At 42.6% G+C, this 22,115-nt stretch overlaps 2 protein-coding genes across 2 annotated transcripts in view; both read right to left on the minus strand.

The window, feature by feature from the left end:
- The window catches only part of CDC123 (cell division cycle 123), a 350,374-nt gene extending 329,138 nt beyond the window's left edge, over positions 1-21,236 (minus strand). Inside the window, exon 1 of the mRNA XM_067468869.1 lies at positions 21,231-21,236. The gene's annotated coding sequence lies outside the window, so the exon portion shown is untranslated. The remainder of the gene's footprint in view (positions 1-21,230) is intronic.
- LMNTD1 (lamin tail domain containing 1) overlaps positions 4,278-22,115 on the minus strand; it is a 66,785-nt gene continuing 48,947 nt past the window's right edge. Inside the window, exon 7 of the mRNA XM_060778259.2 lies at positions 4,278-6,039. Coding sequence (XP_060634242.1) covers positions 5,914-6,039 — 126 coding nt within the window. The 3' untranslated portion in view covers positions 4,278-5,913. The remainder of the gene's footprint in view (positions 6,040-22,115) is intronic.

Here is a 22,115-nt window from a genome sequence, read left to right on the forward strand (position 1 = left end):
TCTGCAGGGCTAAATGTAAAGTACTATAATTAGGCAGGAAAATTTAAATGCATGGATATAGATAGGTGATATCTCACCTGAAAAGGTTTTTGGGGTCTTAATAAGCTACAACCTAAATATGAATCAATAGTGTGATATGGCTGTCAAAAAAGAAGCCAATGCAGTTCTAAGCTGCATCAACAGGAGTATAAGGGCCATCCAGACAGTACCTTTAACCCAGCAGCTTCCACAGCAAACAGGATAGTGGCCAGATGCCGTTCCCTGTAAACTGGAATCAATCACTACAAAAGGAAAAAAACAACAAAAAAGCAAGATTTCCAGGTGCGGGAATATTGTGGTTTTGAGCTGAATATGCAGATCTTCACATGTCTGTATGTGTCTGCAATCGGAAATCATGGGATTTTTTATCTGGGTTTGTTGCCAAGTTTTAGATGATTGTTCCTGATTGATTGGTTCCTCAAAAGAAGGTGACACTTGAGTAGAAGGCAAAACTTTGTTTGTGTGCCAAAAACTTCATGATACTGAAAGGGTTTTTGAGCGAAATTAGCAATAGCTAAGCAAGGGGCTTTGAGTGAAATTAGCAATAGCTAAAGACTTTAGTGCCTCTCCCTGTAGAAAAGGAACAGCACAGAGGAAAATGTTTTAAAAACATGTAGAGGTCATACAAAGTTCAAGGTTTTGATTCTTTGAAAAGTCACTATATTAGTGAGCTTACATAGGAAGTTGGTTTGTGGCTAAGCGCAAAGTTTGCAGGTGCGAGAAGGTACTTTCCATCAAGAGGTTGATGGGACAGGAAGAATAAAGGTCAAAGTACAAAAATATTCTTGTTTACATGATGGTATAAAGGTTTGCAAAAAGCCGAGGAGGGGCGCAGCAGTCTGTGGATGCACTTACAAAAGTGCTGTCTGTTCACCTCATGCTGATCAGCCTGAATAAACAGTGTCTTACCTGCTGGCCACATGACTTTGGAGGTGTCTACGGACAATGCCGTTCTTTGGCCTAGAAATGGAGATGAGCACCAACCCCCAGAGTCGGACACGACTGGACTTAATGATAGGGGGAAACCTTTACCTATACTACAGGACTGCTGCCTGACCAAACACTTTATTTATACAGAAACACAGAATCCTCCATTATTATATAAGCTTTGGCTTAGTTATTTTTCTTGGCTACCTCAAAGATTAAGGTGGAATGTGGGATGTTCCACTTCCTTTTAACCTTGTGAATAATTAATTGTCTTTCCCAATAAAAGACTTAATGAGGGAGGCCCTGCTCTTGCTCCCACCAACATCGCCAATGTGGCTGGCGGGGACGAGAGACAGGGCTTTCTTGGCTGTAGCCCCCCGCCTGTGGAACGTGCTTCCAAATGAAATACGATTGACCCCATCCCTTGTTCAGGAAGAAATTAAAATCTTGGTTTTGGGACCAGACTTTCAGACAATAAACATAAAGCAGCACTTTGTCTGGAAATGGATTGGCAAGACGATATATATGAGGATACGGTTTTATTGCTCTATTAATGGGTTTGTGGACTGAGTATTGTTTTAATGACTGTTATGATAATTTGGTTATAATTAATTGCTGTTGTTTTAACTCTGTATGTATTTATGGTTTTATACTTGTTATTGATTTGTGGCATCGAATTGCTGCCTTTGTTAGCCACTCTGAGTCCCCCCCCCCCCCCGGGTTGAGAAGGGCGGGGTAAAAATGCCGTAAATAAATAAAATGAATAAATAAAAACTGGCTAGCATGCAACACTGAACAAATTTAGGACCATTCATTTCATAGATCAGTTTTTCCGTGGTTTAATGAAGATAATTGAAATAAAACACAAACTAGCTTATTAGGGCAAAAAGAGATTATAAGACAGTAAATTAGCATGGATTTAATTTCAATACCTTTGATATTAGACATACACTACAAAATATGGAAAACCACAACTTCAAAATAATTTTAATGTAATTACGATGAAGCAGGATCAAATAATGTAAAAGATGATGAAACACACCAGAGGCTGAGAATGGGGATCAAGCCATCTCTAACAACTGAAACACGTGTGTTTATTATGTTGACTAAGGAATTAAAAAACATGCATTGTCGTAGATGATCATTTATATCTTGTTGATTCCTTAATACTAGGATTCAAGACAGTTTGTAAAAATGAAACCAAATATAGATTAAAATACATACAAAAATCAGTAAAAATTATAAAGTTTTTTTAAAAAAAAATACAATGTGACATCTCAGGAAGAACTATTTGCACTTCCAGAAAGCTAGGTGAGATTTATATTGGCATTGTTGCCATTTTGGCAACAATGAACGGGTGACCTTCAAGATGTCCTTCTCCAATAAGGCCTTGCAGAACTCAGAGCCAATGTTCAGTGATAGAGTCTGTTGTGAATGTGATTATGTTGTGTGCTTCAAGCCACTATTGATTTATGGTGACACTAAGGCTAATCTGTCATGAGATTTGCTTGTTCAGAGAGCAGTTGTCATTGCCATTGCACAAAGCTGAGGTCACCAAGTGGGTTACAGTGGTTGAGGAGGAATTTAATTAACCCTTATCTCACAAGGTCTTCGCTCAATACTCAGACCACCATACCACACTAGTGCCATCTTGAATTTATTTTGAGACTGACGACCGTAGACTGATTTGCCCATCGTATGCTGCTTGCTCTCCACTTTTGACATGGAGCCCATTACACGATGCACAGGGACTTCCGACGGGGCTCTGTGGTGAAAGGGGAGAGCAAGCAGTATACACCATCATACCGGCAATGGGGGGAAGTCAGGCAGCAACGCTTACCCTGTGGGATGGGGATCCAACTAAGTTAGGTGATGCAGGGTGTGGAGTCCTCTGCTGGGACCCCACGGATTAGCCATAACGCATCGTGAATTCATATCCATTTGTGATGAAGTAGTGAGTTTATCCACCTGTAATATACTAGAATATCCCAATTCTGGCTTCTGATGTAGACAAAATCAAGATGAAAAAATATCTTAAGTTTGTGTTAAACCAGTTTTCATCAAGATCCTGTTGGTGGCTTTAGGAAGGAAAATAGTGTGTAATCATCTATTAAAGACTGCATCTGTCACATCAAGCTAATACTTAGGCAAAGTGTAATGTACTGACAAACCTCATTTTAGAAAGAAAGCTTTCCGTAGGTTCAGCTAGCTTTCTTCAGGGAACAGAGCTGATCACAGCAGACAATTGTCAGAACTGAAAATTTTTCAGCTACATAATATACTTAAAGCGCAACACAGTTCCAATGTTTTCAGGGGATTTTCTCTCATTTGCCAACAACACTAAACAACATCATTTCCAGGTCGTAGTCTCCCTTCTCTCTTGTGCTGGACGAGTGCCTGACCGCTGTGACGGTCTGGATGAGGATGAATAAGATGAGGATCAATCCTGACAAGACAGAGGTCAATCGTAGGTTGGATCAAGGTATAGGGTGGCAACCTTTGCTTGACGGGGTTGCACTCCCCCTGAAATCACAGGTCCACAGCTTGGGTGTCCTCCTAGACTCAGCGTTGACACTTGAAGCTCAGGCATCGGCAGTGGCTGGGATGGCCTTCGCACAATTAAAGCTCATGCGCTAGCTGCGACCATACCTTGTTTGGGACCCGCCTACCTGCACGACTGCATTTCCGTCTACAAACCCTCACGACCTCTTTGATCTTCTGGAGAGGCCCTTCTCTCGCTCCCGCCCTCATCGCAAGCATGACTTGTGGGGACAGAGAGAGGGCCTTCTCTGTGGTGGCCCCCTGGCTCTGGAATTCACTTCCCAGAGATATTAGGCAAGCCCCCATGCTGGCAATCTTCAGGAGGAACCTGACAACCTGGTTATTCCAATGTGCCTTCAATGATTGAATGTAAGACACTCCCTGACCAAACTCTGCATAAAATGACCTCAGAAGCACTTTATTTTACTGTTCGTGCAATTGAATCCTTCCTCATCCTCGGATCCCCCTTCCTGACAATTTTGCACTGCCCAGTGTTTAAAATTTTAAAATTTATCCTTGAATTTGGCCCCGCCCAGGGAAATTATCTTGTGTTTTAATTGTTTGATTTTATATTGCTGTGTTGTCTATTATATTGGTTTTGCATTTTTGTATTTTATTTTCTGGTTTTGTTATGTTTTTGTGTAATATTGTTGTGAAGAAGCGCTAATCCCACTAGATGCCACCAAAAATTATGTGAGGAAGTATTAATCTTCTTTAATGTCACCAATATTCTGTGAGGAACCTCTTACAATGTTAATTAAGCTGCCACCAATATGTTTAGAGACGCTGGTTTATGTCTCTGTTTATCCTTAGTTGTGTTGTGAGGTGATTTTGGTAGTGTGGAATGCACCAAGCATAAAAGCAATGGAGGAGGCAGGTTTGAAATAAAAAGAGAACAAGTTTTATTGTTAACAGAACGTAATTGTTGCAGTTTTGAGAGTTTGAACTTGGCACAAGGCTTGATGTTACAAAATGGCTGGTTTGAGATACTTTCAGGCTTCTGAATGTTACAAATCTACAAACTCCTTCTTTAGTGAAGTGCTTATACTATTTCAGAGTTCCCTATTGTGAATGTCCACACTGTTTGCCCTATACTCGGAACAAACCACTGATCACCAGTCTTTCCTTACTGGCGATCCTTAAAACCCCCTCTGTTAGATTCTTTAACCTAAGCAATCTAACAAGGTAACACCTTCAGCTCTCTTGCTGAAGAAATATTCACAAATTCTAAGAACTGCTGAATTCTCACAGCTTCACAACCACAGAGCCCTAACTGACTCTCCTCTTCCCCGGGTCTCATCCACCGGACTGAACTACTTTTCCCAGAGTCCTTTCTTGACTGCTATTTCCCAGAGCCTTAACTGGCTCTGCTCTTCTCCTCAGGGTCTCTTCCGCCTGACTGGAAATTAACTGACACTTTCAAACCTTTTATTCCTTAAACTCCGCCCACCTCCTCTGAGGCTGTGTTACCATGGCAACCTATCCCTCACAGTTAGGCCATAGCAACTAATGTAAAACCTAAATACAGTTTAAATACAGTATAATAAACACTCTATAATAAACATTTCTCTACAATTGTGTTTGTTGTATTGATGGGCGTGGCCTAATGTAAGCCGCCCTGAGTCCCCCTGGGGGTGATGGAGCGGGGTATAAAGATTATTATTATTATTATTATTATTATTATTATTATTATTGTACCAGGTTTTTCACAGGAATGACCTTGGCAGCTCAAGGCTCTGTTTTCCTCCTCCATTTATCTGCACATTATCCCAAGCTGTGAATGAGAAACAACCCTTCTTCCTAGCATCATCAGCTGTATAGCACATCCTACAAGCCAACATGGCAATCCTGACACAGAGAGAAGTTCCGTTATGTTCAGCCAGATAGACTTGCTTCTCCATCTTCCTCTACTTAGTGCATTCCCATCATGAGAGTTTGCATTAAGATGTCTCTTAAAAGCTGTGATTCTACACACAATAAATGTGATTAACTGCATTGTGGCCTCACGGTGTAGAATTGCAGGCCTAAGAATCATGCAGTTTTATGTTAATCACATGTGTGAATTAATTATATTTACGGTTGGAACTGTGAACCAAAGGTACTGTTAAAGCCTCAAAGAAATCACTAGGATGCTAAGATGTATCTAGTTCTGGCCTTATATTTTGCATCAATAGTTGTATCAGTTGTTATCAATTCCTAATAGTAATGATAAATTCACTGCTGAGAGAAGTAATTCAAGCTGCCTTCTGACACACACAGATTTACAGAGAAATCAAACTGAATGTGGCTCTGAAGATCCAAGCTGCCTTTTCCTGGAGCAATGAATCACCAAACTATTTTTGCCGCAGAGTGCGTTGAAAGTAACCCAGTTCTATTCATTGATCCTCTGTGAGATGCCAGGGAAAGTTAATGGGCATAAAGAGATGCTTGGGCCAGGAGACTGAAGTGGTAAGATGAATGGGCAAAATACTTCTGTAAAGCAGATCCAGTGGGTGCTGCTGAGCCGACATAAATCACTCCTCCTAAATTAGGCTGTGAAAGAAAATAAACAAAGCACACATACTTGGTAAGTATTAGAGGTGTGCGGTTAATGAAAAACAAGAAAAAATGTTTCAATATTATTACATGGGGGCGGGGTGGTGCAGAAAATAGTTTCTAAAATGTTTCTAAAATATTGTAAGGAATTCGTATCAAAACTACTACAATGTAATGATTTTCTCCTTACTATTTTGTTATGTAATTGCACAAATGAAAAAGATTCCAGGGCTCCTCTCTCCTTTGTTTTTACAGATATCAAGATGAAACTTTCTACAATTGTAGAACACTTTTACCACTGTCCCCCCAAGTTTCAGAACGTTTCACACATCCACTGATTTTTGTGAATGTTTAACAGTTTTTATGAACAACATTTTAAAAAAACCTACAAGATCTATCTTCTTGAATTTCTATTTTCAATGATACAACATAAACAGGGCATCATTCCCCATAAGGTTAAGAAAGATTTGCATATCCACTGATTTTTAAGGGAATTTTAACCAACATAAATTTAACAATACTATTTCACTGGAAGTTCTCAGGGGCCATCCAGTCCAACCCCCTTCTGTCAGATAGAAAAAGCACAGTCAAAGCACCCCATCATATGTGCATCCAGTCTTTGAAATAATAATGGAACACCGAAGAAGGAGACAGAAGGCCTGATTTTTGGAGCCCAGGAACAAGCAATCAGAACAAATGCAATTAAGGCCAGGATCGAAAAATCAGCTGATGACCCAAAATGCAGGCTGTGCAAGGAAGCTGATGAAACCATTGATCATATCCTCAGCTGCTGCAAGAAAATCACACATATGGACTACAAACAGAGGCACAATTATGTGGCCCAAACAACCCATTGGAACTTGCTACTAGTACCACCTGCTAGTAGTAAAGAACTGGTGAGATCATAAACCTGCAAAAGTAGTGGAAAATGAACATGCAAAAATACTGAGGGACTTTCGAATCCAGACTGACAAAGTTTTGGAGTATAATACATCTGCATGTCTGCATCATGGTTATGGAAAAGAAAAAAGTTTGGATTGTTTATGTTGCCATACCAGGAGACAATTGCATTGACGAAAAATAACAGGAAAAACTCAGTTGTTATCAAGACCTCAAAATCGAACTTCAAAGGCTCTGGCATAAACCAGTACAGGTGGTCCTAGTAGTAATCAGCACACTGGGTGTTGTGCCAAAAGATCTCAGCCAGCATTTGAAAACAATAAACATTGACAAAATCACGATCTGCCACCTTACTTGGATCTGTGCGCATCATTCAAAAATACATCACACAGTCCTAAATGCTTGGGAAGTGTTCGACTTGTGATATATATATCTCATTTGCTGTGTCATACTGTGTTTTTATGTCAGAATAATAATAGTGATGATGATGATGATAATGATAATAATAATGGAAAATTACTCACAGCAATGGCATAGAGATGCTGAATGGACAAACCAATAATGCAATCAGCCTGAAGCTTATAAATATCTGGGCATACTACAGTTGGAGAATATCAAGCATGGGCAAGTGAAAAATGTGGTCAGCAAAGAATATGTCCAAAGAGTCAGAAAGGTTTTGAAGAGCAAATCAAATGGCGGAAATACAATCATGGCTATCAACACCTGGGCCATCCCCGTCATCAGATACACTGCTTTAATTGTGGACACAAGCAGAGTTGGATATCTGGACAGAAAAACAAGAAAACTGATGACAATCCACTACTCATTACACCTGCATAGTGATGTCGACAGACTTTACCTGCCCAGAAAATCAGGAAGCAGAGGTCTTCTGCAAGTGAAACAAACGGTAGAAGAAGAGAAACATGCACTGGCAGATTATGTGAAAGGCAGCCAAGGGAAGATCATTGAGGGAAGTCAAAAGTAGAAAACTGCTTAAAGTACAAAAGACAAAGAGGGAATACTGTAAAAACACAATGCAGAGCAGAAGAGAAAACTGGCAAAAGAAGGCTCTCCATAAACAGTTCCTGGGGAAAATTGAGAGCAAAATTGACAAAGAAAAAACATGGCTGTGGCTCACAAATGGAACCTTGAAAAAGGAGACCGAGGACCTGATTCTGGCAGCCCAAGAACAAGCCATTAGAACCAATGCCATCAAAGCCAGAATTTAAAAGTCGACAACAGATCCCAAGTGTAGACTCTGCAAGGAAGCAGATGAAACAATAGATCCTCAGCTGCTCCAAGAAGATTGCGCAGCCAGACTACAAGCAGAGGCATAACACTGTTGCTCCGATGATTCATTGGAACTTGTGCCACAAATACCATCTGCCTGCGACAAAGAACTGGTGGAATCACAAGCCTGAAAAGGTTACATGAACATGTCAAACTACTCTGGGACTTCCGAATTCAGACTGACAGAGTTTTGAAACACAATACTACTTATCTCACGATCATGTTAAAAAACCAGGTATGGATCAATGTTGCAATCCCAGGCGACAGCAGGATTGAAGAGAAAAACTTGAAAAGCTGACACAATAGAAGGTTTTAAAGATCAAACTGCAAAGACTTTGACATAAGCCAGTAAAGGTGGTTCCAGTGGTGATCGGCATACTGGGTGAAGTGCCTAAAGACACTTGAACACAATCAGTGCTGACAAAATTACCATCTGTCAGCTGCAAAAGGCCACCCTACTGAAATCTGCACTCATTATTTGCTGCTACATCACACAGTCCTAGACTCTTGGGAAGTATCCAATGTGTGATCCAATGCAACAGCCAGCAGAGTGACCTTGTTTGTGCTGTACTAATCTTTTTATGTTTCAAATAATAATATGGAGAACCTACTATGTAAACTTTAGAGTTACTGCCTCTTGACTTTGCCTACCTCACAGGATTGATTCAACTAACAACAATCCCCCTTTATCCCCTTTAGAGAATGAACATGGGTTTTCCCCCACCAAAACATTCAAGGAGGAGGAGGAACAAGACAGCTTTAGTGCAGACAGTTCCAGTATTCTGAAGTGGACAGAATTCTGGGAAATGGTAGTTTCCCAGAATGAGGACTCCTGTGGTAGAGAATTTAAAAGGCCCCACCCAAAACTACATTTTCCAAAATTCTGCTCACTTCGGAATACTGGAGCAGTCCGTGTTAAAGCCTCAATGGGATTAGTGTGGTCTCAGGGCCGGCCATGTGCCGGAGGGGCTTTTACCTTGCCCAGCCCTCCAGCCAGGCATCCCTTCCACATTCTCATATTCTAAATATTAAAAATAGGGTGAAATGCAAGCATCAAGAAGAATTATTTATACAGAATTTATTAACTCTATATTTGGAAGAGAATGAGTTCACATATATGTATACAAATATCTCTGTTGAGATGGTAGATGAATTCTTGGTTATGACACTATCTCTCAGAAGAAATTAGAGAAACCATATACCTATATTTTAAAAAGTTTAATGGCATTCTCTAACTAGGACTGAGTTTAATTTACTATGACCTTGGATAAGTAATTCTCTCTGCCTTGGTTTTACAATACCCAATTCAGATGTGCTTCTAGATCTGAATTAAATATTGCAGCAATTCAAGATGCTCCATTGAACAGAGAAAATTATTATTAATCTCTTTCAGAACACCTTTCTATATCAATAGCTAGCAATTGGGAATTTAAAAACAATACACTATCAGATGTATTGCTATCTGGCATCCAACCAGGTCTTTATAACCTTCTATTGATCGGGGACATTTTTAGAAATAAATGAAGTAGGTATATATTTAGAATAAGATGGTAAGCAAGCCGATGTTTACAAAAGTCAATGTGAACCTTTCAGTGGGGCCTTGTATCCAATGCGTGCTGCACTCAGCTTTTTTCAAATTACCAGGGCCTTGATTGTGTGTGGACAGGACTGGAGATCCAAAGAGGGGCAAGTGAATTTCTGATATCCGCTTCCTCAAAATAAATGTCGAAGCTCCCTTCCATTGCATTATTTTTACAAAGATAAAAAGCTCTTCATCTCGGTTTTCTGGGCTCCGGAAGTTCGGAAAACCAAGAGGGTAACCACCTCCTCCTTCAAAACCCCAAAAGAAGCCCTTTAAAAAAGAAAAACTTACTCGGCCTCCATTAAGGTAGTGCTGGTGGTGTGCGATTTTTCTCTCTCCCCACCCCCCGAGTCTACTGGTCTGTCATTTCTATGTGCCAGGACTCCATAAGTACCTTAATTAGAGCTGGGTAAATTTTTCTTTCCAGCTATGTTCCTATAGCTACTGTAGATGTAGAGTGATAGATATCCTCAGGCCTTTTCTGGGGTCCTTTTCAGGGAGTTACCATGCTACATCTAGCTATGTTCACGTAGCAAGATGTTGTAATAGAGCCTGTGAGTAACATTACAATCAGTAGTATGGGTGCCAGAAGGGGGAAAAGGGTTACTTGGGAGCAGGAATCTGATGTTGAGCAGCAGAGAAAGAGGATCCGGGAAACACTTACAGCTCCTACAAATGAGGACTCATTTGAAGGATTCTTTGGGGATGATGGGTCAATGAGTGATGTTACAAACAGTAATCTGGGTGCCAGAAGGGGAAAAAGGGTTACTTGGGAGCAGGAATCTGATGATGAGCAGCAGAGGAAAAGGACATATTTACAGCACCTGTTCTGTCGCGTGCTGGGCCTGTAAAGAATTTCCTTTGGAACAGGATGTGCAACCTTTGCCCAGGGGGAAGCCAGGGGGCCCAAAGAGAAGTTCTCAGAGGTTTTCCACCACAAATGATCTTTAGATGGCTTGTGAAGTATAATAAAGTTATTTATTAATGAACAATCAAACAGAAACTTCTCTTGTCTTCAATAAAGCTAAACAAATGCTTCCAAGCGTTATGCAACTGGTGACTTCCTAATCTTGCCCATGAAGGACAGGCAACTGTCTTCAATAACTTCTTCTTTACTTTAAATGGAAAATCCCCTTTTTAACTTCTCCCAGGCTGACTGTAATCTAACCCTTACTGATGTGGGCTCCGCTACCGGGTCGAACTGCATCTCGAAGCACCGAGTGGACCTACTAGTAAGGGCTTAGATATTCTCCAGCTGGAGTTCTGTTTTCCTGGAGATATTCTCCAGCTGGAGGGCTGTTTTCCTGGAAATCTTAAGACTCTTAAGACTGTTTCCCCCCGGAAAGTCTTGAAGCTCTTAAGACTGTTTTCCTCTGGAAAGTTTGAAGGGTTGAAGCTTTTGTACAGGGGAAGGTTGCACACATCCTGTACATTAACTTTCCTTGCTGAGACTAACTAAAAAATGGCTCCCTTCCCTTCCCAATTGCCCTGAGCAAGGGGTGGAACCAAAACTTAACGATGATGGACAGGTGACTTGCCCTATGACTGCAACCAAAGGAAGCCACCTATCTGCAGAGACCCTGAAACCCAGGGCTGCAAGCAAACATTTAATACAAAGCAAATAAAGTTGGAGCTCCTGGTACAGCCATACCAGAACAGATCCTACAGATGAGGAGTCGTTTGAGGGATTCTCTGGGGATGATGGGACAATGAGTGAAGGAGAAGAAGGAGACATCATGGATTGGACTAAGATAAGAGAAGTGCAAACTGTTTGTGAGGAGCCAACATCTAGTGATGCCTTTATGGGGTTCTCTGCGGGTGAAGATTGGCAATCAGGGGATCCAACTGAGTCTTGGGGGGATCTAAGTCTTGACAGGAGAATGAGGAATTGGAGGGAAAGACAAGGGAATTCATGTGAAGAGCTGGGAGCAGCTGCGGGTGATAATGATGGGGCAGTGGTCAGTTCATCTTCTGATGATGATTGGTAAATAAAAGTGGGTTCAGGGGTGATGGGTCCTTGCAGAAGGCAAGGTGTTGATGAGCGTTCATGTGTTGGGTGCTGTGTATTGAAAAAGATTCTTGTAGGCTTGCTACTCCCTTATTTCGTGTTTGGCGTTAGATCTGCAGTTTGGATCTCCTGATCATTTGAGTGTTAATGACCCGGATTGGCTTCTCGTGAATGTGGACTTCTCCCTTCTTGGCCCTGGACCGGTTTGGCTAAAGACGCTGCTTCTGTGGACACTGGAGTAGCACTGTTTCGGATTTCTCCTTCTTCGACCCTTTGGCTGACGACGCCTCTCTTCCTGTGGCTCCTCCTTTTTGTGTTAACCAGTTGTGTACTATGTCTTTTTGTTTTGCCACAGAGTGCTTTGTTTGATTTGTTTCTTTTTTATCCAGTTAATCTGGATTATATTTCTGTTAACCTTTTTTTGACCAGGTCTGGTTTGTTTCTTGAGTTTTGGCCAGTGGCACTGCATTTAAGTGCCTCTGCATCATTTTTCCTTTGTTTTAATAAACTATGTTATGAAGCCACTTTTGAGTCTGGTCCTTTAAGGTGTCTGTGATTTCAACAGTATATGTAGAGTGATACTCCCTGAACCTGACTCTAAATGTTGGGCAACTATTCTGATTTACAATTGCACAGCTTACGATTTTTTTTACAATGTGTTGCTGAGAATTGCCTTGAGCTGTTTATCATCAGGTCACCTATCTCACAGTTGGCCTGGAGCATTGATGAGTTGGTTTTGGTTCAAGTTTGCTTTCTCCCTCTCTTCTTTTTGTAAGGTAGGGAAGGATCTTTTGGGTAACAGATAAAATATCCAGCTGCTCAACTCAGCTATCACCAGAGGTAGTAACACCAAATTAACCTTGAATAATATAGTTGAAAGCCCCAGCAGTACTTCTCTTGGTGCATCTTAAATGATTCAGCACAAAGTAAATAAATCAGTTAAGTACAATATGTTACATGGTACCTAAATAAGAGCAAAATACACATTCAGACTGATCTTTCTTTTCATGGGGAGATTGTTTAGAACTATTTGAGGCTTTAAAAGAGCACGATTTTCCTTTCCTTTCTTTGGGTATGGATGTTCTAAATGTAAACAACTTGGAGGAAAAAATTAAGCATCTGGGACTGGTTTATTAGAGATGTAGGACTTGCAGAAAGTCATTGTTTGGGTGTACAAGATGCCTTGCTGTTCAGCATTTCATTTAAAAGGCTCTTAACCCATGCATTGACCCGCTCCATGAAAACACTCACATGTCAATCATGTGTGACTCCAAAAAAGCTGACATAGGAAAACAATTTTCTGCATCAACGTATGATGTGGTTCAGCATATTACTGGTGGTCTCTTTGTGTATAGCAGCTGAATTACTATTCAGCTGCTATACACAAAGAGACCACTAGTAATATGCTGAACCACATCATACGTTGATGCAGAAAATTGTTTTCCTATGTCCACTTTTCACTCAAGTGAATCAGTACATCAGGATCATTGATGAGTAACGTGTGCTTTTCCAGATGTTCTAGGACCATGATCTTATTATTTCTAGCCAGCCAAACCAGTGATGAGGATCATCATCATCATCATCATCATCATCATCATCACTTTATTTCTTAATTAGTCGCTCTCCACCAAGGTGCTCCGAGTGACTTACAATTTAAAACAGCTTATACACAATATAAAACATTCAATATAAAAACATTTAACATAAAAACATTCAACATAAAAACATTCAGCAGTGACTATGGCAACATTTGATCCGGTTACTTAAATGCACAACCAAACAGCCAAGTCTTGAGCGCCTTTGCAAAAGGTCGCAACTCCGACATTGCTCTAATGTATGGAGGCAAAGAGTTCCACAGAATTGGAGCATAGGTCGAAAAAGCTCTGTGCCTTGTAGCTTCCAAATGTGCCTCCCTAGGACCCGGTATGTATAGATTTTCCTGGGTGGATCGAGGTGACCACTGATGGGGAAAAGGAATGAGGCAGTCCCTAAGATATAAAGGTTCTTGGCCATTTTGAGCTCTAAATGTCAGGATCAGTATCTTGTAAGAGATCTGATGTTCTATTGGTAGCCAATGCAGTTGTTGCAGAATCGGTGTAATATGGGATCTTATAGATGATCCCGCTAGCAGCCTGGCTGCCGCATTTTGGACCATCCGAATCTTCTGGGTCGTTGACTTCAGAAGGCCAGTTTATAAGGCGTTGCAATAGTCCAACCTAGTGGTGACTGTTGCGTGGATTACCGTTGCCAATGCTTCTACCGAAAGGTAGGATGCCAATTTCCTTGCCTGGCGAAGATGAAACAAGGCCTGCTTACTTATGGCAGTGATCTGGGCCTCCATCGTCAGCGATGAGTCCAACACAACCCCAAGCCTTTTAACAGTGGCAGATGGAACCAGAGCTTCCCCATCGAAATCCGGCGGAGACTGGGTTAATTCTGGCGGCTGGCCGGGCCAGAGTATCTCAGTTTTTGCAGGATTGACTTTTAGACTGCTTGCTTGTAGCCAACTCATCACTGCTTCCAAACACAGCTTAAAGTTCTCAGGAATCGCAGTTGTTCCAGGTTCGAGACGCAAGAGTAGCTGGGTATCATCTGCATACCAGTAGCACTCTATGCCAAAGCTCCGCACCAGTCCAGCAAGGATGACAGCAGTCAAACAATATTTTAAAGTTCAGATGTATCTCCATCTCTTCCTTGAATGTGCTGGTCATCTGGAGCACACTGGTCATCTTGGTGTGAGAACTATGTACCCTTCCACATGTTTATTTATTTATTTATTATTCAAACTTATATGCTGCCACTCCCCTGGGGCTCGGAACGGCTTACAAGAATGGCTATAATCTAACACAATTTAAAAACAATTTAAAACAATTTAAAAACAGCAATATCAAAAATCAAAGGCCTGTTGAAACAGGTATGTCTTACATGCCCTGCGGAAAGCTGATAAGTCCCGCAAGGCACAGACTTCAGGTGGCAGAGTATTCCAGAGTGATGATGCCACTGCTGTAAAGGCTCTGCGTCTGGTTAGACCTCCCAGAAGCCTAGTCAACATAGTAAATGTGGAGGAATGTTGGGAGTTGCCATCAAAAAACATCTTGAAGGCACCATGAGTCCCACCATTGTTGGGAGCCAACAAACTACTATAATATTCAGGGAACGCCACTTTGTTCATGCCATATCCTGCAGAATTCTCTTGGTGGCAACATGGTGATAGACCTCCCCACTGATGGTGCTCACCCTTTGAAATGACATCTCTTCAGTGATGTGTCAAGTATACAATATATTCAGTGTGCCGATGTGCAGTTTATTTTGGCTGTCCTTAACCATTCTTTATTTTGAGACTTATCCTATGCTCTTTTGAAATGTGTAATATTGTTATTTCCTAGGATTATTGTCTTGTTAAGCTGTTTTCTGATTTTTCAAAAGAAATGAACAAAAAGACTATCTGGGCTGCCTTTTTCACTTACATTAATTGGTTTCTCCATAATTTATTACCTCTTTCACTCTTGTTTCCCAACAATAAAATGGAAATAGTGATGATGATGGGTGCAATGACTTATCTTCCAAAACTGTTTTGAGGATGATTGTCAATAAATCCATATTGAAAATCTTCTATGCATTGTTTTACAATCTTGTATATATAGTATGATCTTTTTACTCACAGATTTTATAACTAGGTTTTCACTTACCTGCACTCCCAAAAATATCCCTTTCTTTAAGTGTTTGTGGGCCTTTTTATGTCCTGCAGTGGAATTTTATGATGTGCTTCTGTCCAAGGTATAACCAATATAAAAGGTTCATTATTATCTACAGTTTCAAGTATTCACAGGAGGCTTGCAACATATTCCCTGTGAAAATGGATTTTGTACTATAAGTCCAGAATTATACACACTTAAGTCTGAATTCTATTGTTAGTCCCAGCTAGAGTAGTATGACTTTCCTACATGTTTAGTATCAGTCAACATTTGGTTCAATTAGTTTACTACAGTTAGGGCCAATCAATTTATCTTCTAAAACCTCTATTAATTTGCTTAAATATTTAACACAAAGATTCATAACCTTGCAATGAAGTATGTCCCAAATGTGGAAGATCAAGTTTGTATATGGTGTAGTAATTAATCATTTAGAAGGTGCTATTGCTTGTGTCCCCGGAGCCCCCAGTGGCGCAGTGGGTTAAAGCACTGAGCTGCTGAGCTTGTTGATCGAAAGGTCGCAGGTTCGATTCCGGGGAGCGGCGTAAGCTTCCGCTGTCAGCCCTAGCTTCTGCCAACCTAGCAGTTCGAAAACATGCAAATGTGAGTAGATCAAGCGGGAGAGTAACGGCGCTCCATGCAGTCATGCCGGCCACATGACCTTGGAGGTGTCTACGGACAACGCTGGCTCTTCGGCTTAGAAATGGAGATGAGCACCACACCCCAGAGTCAGACATGACTGGACTTAATGTCAGGGGACTACCTTTACCTTTACCTTATTGCTTGAGTACTGATAGAGGACAGAATACATAAAAGAGACTAGACTTTTCCAGGTACCTTTGAAGTACTGCCATGAATACTCCTACTATTATGGCAACATTCATAATAGTAGGAGTATTCATAACCATTGTAATTATGTAGGTAGAGACTTCCATCCTGAACTCTCCACTTACTGGGTTGGAGCCACTGTGCTCAATGTTCCCCTGTTGATGTGGAAAGAGCTGACTGATGTTTCCTTCTCTTCCTGTGAGTGATCTTTGCTGTTACAGGAGGACGTAGGGTCCCTGTTGAAATCCCCCTTGGGCCAATGATCAGGTGGGACTGTCAGTCAGTTTCCTCCTGATTTTTTTTTTAAATAATTTTTATTGAATACATTTTCTTTCCAGCTATGAGTTTCCTCCTGATTGACAGGAAACAGACCGTCATTGTTCACAGTGGATGCTATCTGGTAAGTGGGAATTGGGGAATTTTCTTAGTACCTATGTACCTATGTATCCCTTAAACCACGCATGGGCAAACATTCTAACTTGGGGGCTGCATGGCGGGCTGGAGCGGGGTGGGTGGGCCAGGATGGAGGGAGTTCTCCCCAAGTCCTCTACCTGCCCTTTCCTTCCCTTCTTCTTCTCTTTCAGAGGCAGAAAGTGAAGGAAAAACAGCAAACGTTTGGATCCCAAAAGGGTCAGTGCCTACTCCTGATATATACATGGGGCTACCCTTGAAGACGGCTTGGAAATTCCAAATGGTCCAACAGGCGGCAGCCAGATTATTAACAGGAGCGAATTACAGAGAGCGGTCAACCCTCCTGTTTAAGGAGCTCCTACTGGCTGCCATTTATTTTCTGGGCCCAATTAAGGTGCAGGCTTTGACCTACAAAGCCCTGAACGGTTTGGGACCTGCCTACCTGTGTGACCCCATCTCCGTCTATGAACCCATGCGACCTCTTCAATCTTCCGGACAGGCCCTTCTCTCGCTCCCACCTGCATCACAAGTGCAACCTGTGGGTGGTGCCGAGAGCCCCCGGCCAATATTTGGTCTGCACTGCAGCGGAGAGTTCCGCAGTTCCTGGTAGCAAATATTGGAAAGAAACCGATGTAATGTGACCCAACAGGCAGCTCCAACCAAAAATGCACTCAGCCTCTGTTACTTTCCCTCTAGCCCTGACTTTGTAACCAATCCTTAATAGAGGCACTTCAATTTTGCAACTTTTAACTTTTCCTCTTGATACTTTGTATCCTCCCCTGCCTCAAACTAACCCAAACTTGAAATAAACTTCTTTCCGGGCTCCGGGCAGCCGCGGGCCCACCTGGGATGCCTTCTGGGCATCCCGGGGAGGCCAAATCTGCATCAGTTAAAACTGCGGATACGGAAACCTTCCTATTGGACCCCCGTATCCGCTAAAATCTCAAAATGGTGGATCGGCCCTGTTTCAATTTCATATTTTTCTATACCCGATTCCTAACTAAACTGCTATCTCGCTTTTCTCACTTTGGATCCCTACGCCCAGGAAATAATTGATTTGTTTTAAAGAATAAATTTTGACAGAAATCAGCTGGTTGCCAAACTCCGCCGGCTCTGCACAAGCAGTCCATTTCTCTTCGTTGCCGTTCGTTCCTGCCTAGTCCCGCAGCCGGGGACTTGCTGTGGATGCCTCCAGGAGACCTTGGGAAGGGGGCTGGGCAGGAGACCCAGTCCTTGGGAGGGAATTATGGTTCCCCAAGGACCGAACGATGGATCTTGTTGTTAATCAACTCAGCGCCCATCTGCTGACTTCTATTGGGAGAAATGACTCTCTGCGGCTTGATTTGGACTGCAAGCCACCACCGTCTCCGCGAACTTTCCCCAGGAACATGGGATTTCAAGTTCTTTTAATAAAAAGTCAACTATTTTAATAAAATGATTATAATGTGAGGTGGGAATGGGGTTTTCCTTTATGAACTTTGTATAAGAGAATAATGCATGAAATGTCGTCCATTTCCTGCCTTTCCCTTTGACTTTTGCCCCATAAAGAAGTGACCAAGGACTGTTGCAATGCTCGAGGGAGAATCCCTGCCTCCCTTGAAACTTCCTTTTGATTCACTCATCGGCATGAACAGTAGCCATTTATGATTTCCTTTTCTCGTTTTCTGAGTCGGTCTGGCGAGATAAGGAAGTTTATATGGACAACGGATATTATGATCGATTTACAAAGGGCAGGGTTGATCCCCCCGAGGTCCCCTGCCCTGATCCTGTTTGTTTCCCTCACCAAAACCCATCAAGGACAGGAAAGCCTTTGTTTGTGAATATCGCACCTTGCCAGCCAAAACAAAGCCTCACATTCCAACCAGCTGGCTACCTGTAATCCCATCATTTCCCCCCATTGTTCATGGTTGTCCCGCCTTCTCTCTTCTGATTCGTCCATCCTCGGAAGCGAGAGAAGCGCGCCGATTGGCCCTCCAGAGGTGGAGGAACTCGCTGATTGGCCCAAAGCAAGGCGGGCCGCCAAGCCTCCTCCCAGCTGTTCGAGCTGTCAACCAATCAGCGCGAAGGCGGGCGGAGAGGGGTGGGCGGGAAATTCAAAAGGTTTTACTGTGTTTTCTCTATAAAAATGCTTGTAAATTCTTTAGCGGTATGCTTGTAGTGGAACTATTCCTACAGTGCATCTGATTGCCTTAAACTATGAATACATAGGAATCATGAGTATGAAACAGCCACAACTCCAGTGAATTCCAGCCATCATTTCTCCTATTTTTAGCAGCACCAGCTAAAATGTATATTCTAAAATGAGAAGCAAACATCCTTCAGACACTGTTTTTCCTTGTGTTTTTGTCCACAGTACTACCAGTCAAAAATAAATAAAAAGCATTTGGCCTTCGATATTCTTTTCAGCTTAGCCTTGCCAGTTTTTTCTTCATCCTGGCAAGCCTACATAGTTTCAACACATAATTACCTTTCTCTTCAGAGTGCTTTCAGCTGTGTTTTCAGCCAACATATTTGACTTTGCCTGTTCCTTCGGCTAATTGATATATTGCCTTTACGAGTGCTTCTCAGAAGATCACAAAACTGGGAACACAGCTCGGAGGGATCAAATGCAGTCCAAAAATAATGTTTGAAGTGATTGCTAATAGTAACAGACCTCAGAAACTTGATTGGAGCCAGGGCAATTTTAAAGGGTTATTTGGATATCTTAACCTGATCCTCTTCAGAAAATTTAACATCTCCACCTTTTAAGAAAGCAGTTTGAGAAGCAGACATGTAACTCAATCTGGTCCTCATTTAGAAAAGGAAAAGAGCAATTCCAGCTGAGAGGCCCCTTCTTTTCTCCTTGTGTGGAGCTTTTCGTAGAAGATCTTTGTCTGTCCACTTTGCTATGGATGGATTGTAAGTGTGATCCTAGACTGAAACAACTTCAGAAGGAACATCAGATTCCTTACATCTAAACATGGACCATGACATGTTACATAGAAGTGGCAAAGCATTTGTAATCATAGAATAAAATACTGTTTGATAAAGCTGGGTAGATGCGGGGAATGCCATACCTAGACTTCAGTAAGCTTTTGGACAAGGTCCCCCATGACCTTCTGGCAAACAAACTAGTCCAATGTGGGCTAGGCAAAACTACGGTTAGGTGGATCTGTAACTGGTTAAAGCCAGTGGTTCTCAACCTTTCTAATGCCGTGACCACTAAATACAGTTCCTCATGTTGTGGTGACCCCCAAACATAAAATTATTTTTGTTGCTACTTTTACTACTGTTATGAGTAATTGTAATGTAACTATCTGATGCGCAGGATGTATTTTTATTGTTACAAATTGAACATACTTAAAGCACAGTGATTCATCACAAAAACTATATGCTTGGGGGAGTATGGACAACAGATGATGTGATTTGCAATACCTTCAACTGATTCAGATCTGATTTCCACATACCACTGAGACCCCCACGAATTACAGACCTGGACCAAACTTGGAACAGAGAACCCCCATGACCAACAGAAAATACAGGAGGGGTTTGGGAGGAATTGACAGTGATTTTGGGGATATGTGGTTCACCTACATCCGGAGAGCAAACCCAAACAACTACAGACCTGGACCAAACTTGGCAGGAATACATACCCAAATTTGAACACTAGTGGAGTCTGGGAAAAATAGACCCTGACATTTGGGAGTTGCAGTTGCTTGGAGTTATAGTTCAACTACCATCAAAGAACATTTTGAACACCAACAACAATAGAATTGAACCAAATTTAGCATACAGAACTCCCATGACCAACAGAAAATACTGGAAAGGTTTGGGGAAAACAGACCCTGACATTTGGGAGTTGCAATTGCTTGGAATTATAGTTCACCTGCTGTCAAAAAGCAAACACCAACAACATGGAATGGAACCAAACTTGGCATAGAGAACTGCCATGACCAACAGAAAATACTGGAGAGGTTTGGGGGAAGTAGGGAAAATAGGATTGGAGTCACCTGCCATCAAAGAGCATCCTGAAAGTTTCTCCTGAACTCCTCTTATCCATTTGAAGGCTCAGCTGGAAGAGAACAGAAGGAAGGAGGAAGAAGAGCCCAGGGGAGGACGATGGCAGGCAGGAGGAGAACGGCACAGGCCAGCAGCAGCATTTGCCCTCCTCCTTCCCCTCCAGGGTCTTCCTCCACCTCTTCTCCGTTTGGAGAGGCCAAACGGAGAGGAGGAGGAAGAAGAGGCCAGAGGAGGAGGAGGAAGGCAGGCTTCCCTGCTGCTGCCGCCCCGCGCTCCTATCGCTGCTTTTCCAGGCTTCCAACAGAAGTGGAGGCCTGGAAGGGCAGCGCGAGGAGCGCAGGGCAGGGAGGCAGCACAGAGGCCTGCCTGCCTGCTTCTCCTCCGGGGTCTTCCTCCTCTTCCGTTTGGGGAGGCCAAACGGAGAGGAGGAAGAGGCCAGAGGAGAGGGACGAAGGCAGGCTTCCCTGCCGCTGCTGCCCCGTTCTCCTCTCGCTGCTCTTCCAGGCTTCCACCAGAAGTGGAGGCCTCGAAGGGCAATGAGAAGAGTGCAGGGCAGGGAAACAGCAGAAAGGACTTTTCTCCTCTCCATTGTTTTCTGGCGGTGCATCCAAATGGAGGTACAGGCCTTGCTGTGGGGGCGTGGCCTCCTCTTCTTCCTCCTTCTTGCCGCCAGATTCGCCTCCCCACCGGGCATGGGCCCTCTTGCATTGCCCCCGGGGGCCCGGCAGCCATTGCAAGGAGGCGGAGGGGGCGGGGCCAAAGGAGGTGGCGTTGCGACCCCTCAGAAATGGCCAATCGACCCCTCTGGGGGTCGCGACCCCTAGGTTGAGAACTGCTGGGTTAATCAGACGAAACCAGAGGGTGCTCACCAATGCTTCCTCTTCATCCTTGAAAGAAGTGATGAGCGGAGTGCCGCAGGGTTCCGTCCTGGGACCGGTCCTGTTCAACATCTTAGACGAAGGATTAGAAGGCATGATCATCAAGTCTGCAGACGTCACCAAATTAGGAGGGGTAGCCAATACTCCAGAAGACAGGAGTAGAATTCAAAACGATCTTAACAGATTAGAGAGATGGACCAAAACTAACAAAATGAAGTTCAACAGGGACAAATGCAAGATACTCCACTTTGGCAGAAAAAATGACATGCAGAATGGGGGATGCATGGCTCAAGAGTAGTACGTGTGAAAAAGATCTTGGAGTCCTCGTGGACAACACATTAAACATGAGCCAACAATGTGATGTGGTAGCAAAAAAAGCCAATGGGATTTTGGCCTGCATCAATAGGAATATAGCGTCTATATCCGGGGAAGTCATGCTACCCCTCTATTCTGCCTTGGTTAGACCACACCTGGAATATTGTGTC

This window comes from Anolis sagrei, chromosome 5 (assembly GCF_037176765.1).
Source record: "Anolis sagrei isolate rAnoSag1 chromosome 5, rAnoSag1.mat, whole genome shotgun sequence".
In the NCBI taxonomy this organism is placed as follows: Eukaryota; Metazoa; Chordata; class Lepidosauria; order Squamata; family Dactyloidae; genus Anolis; species Anolis sagrei.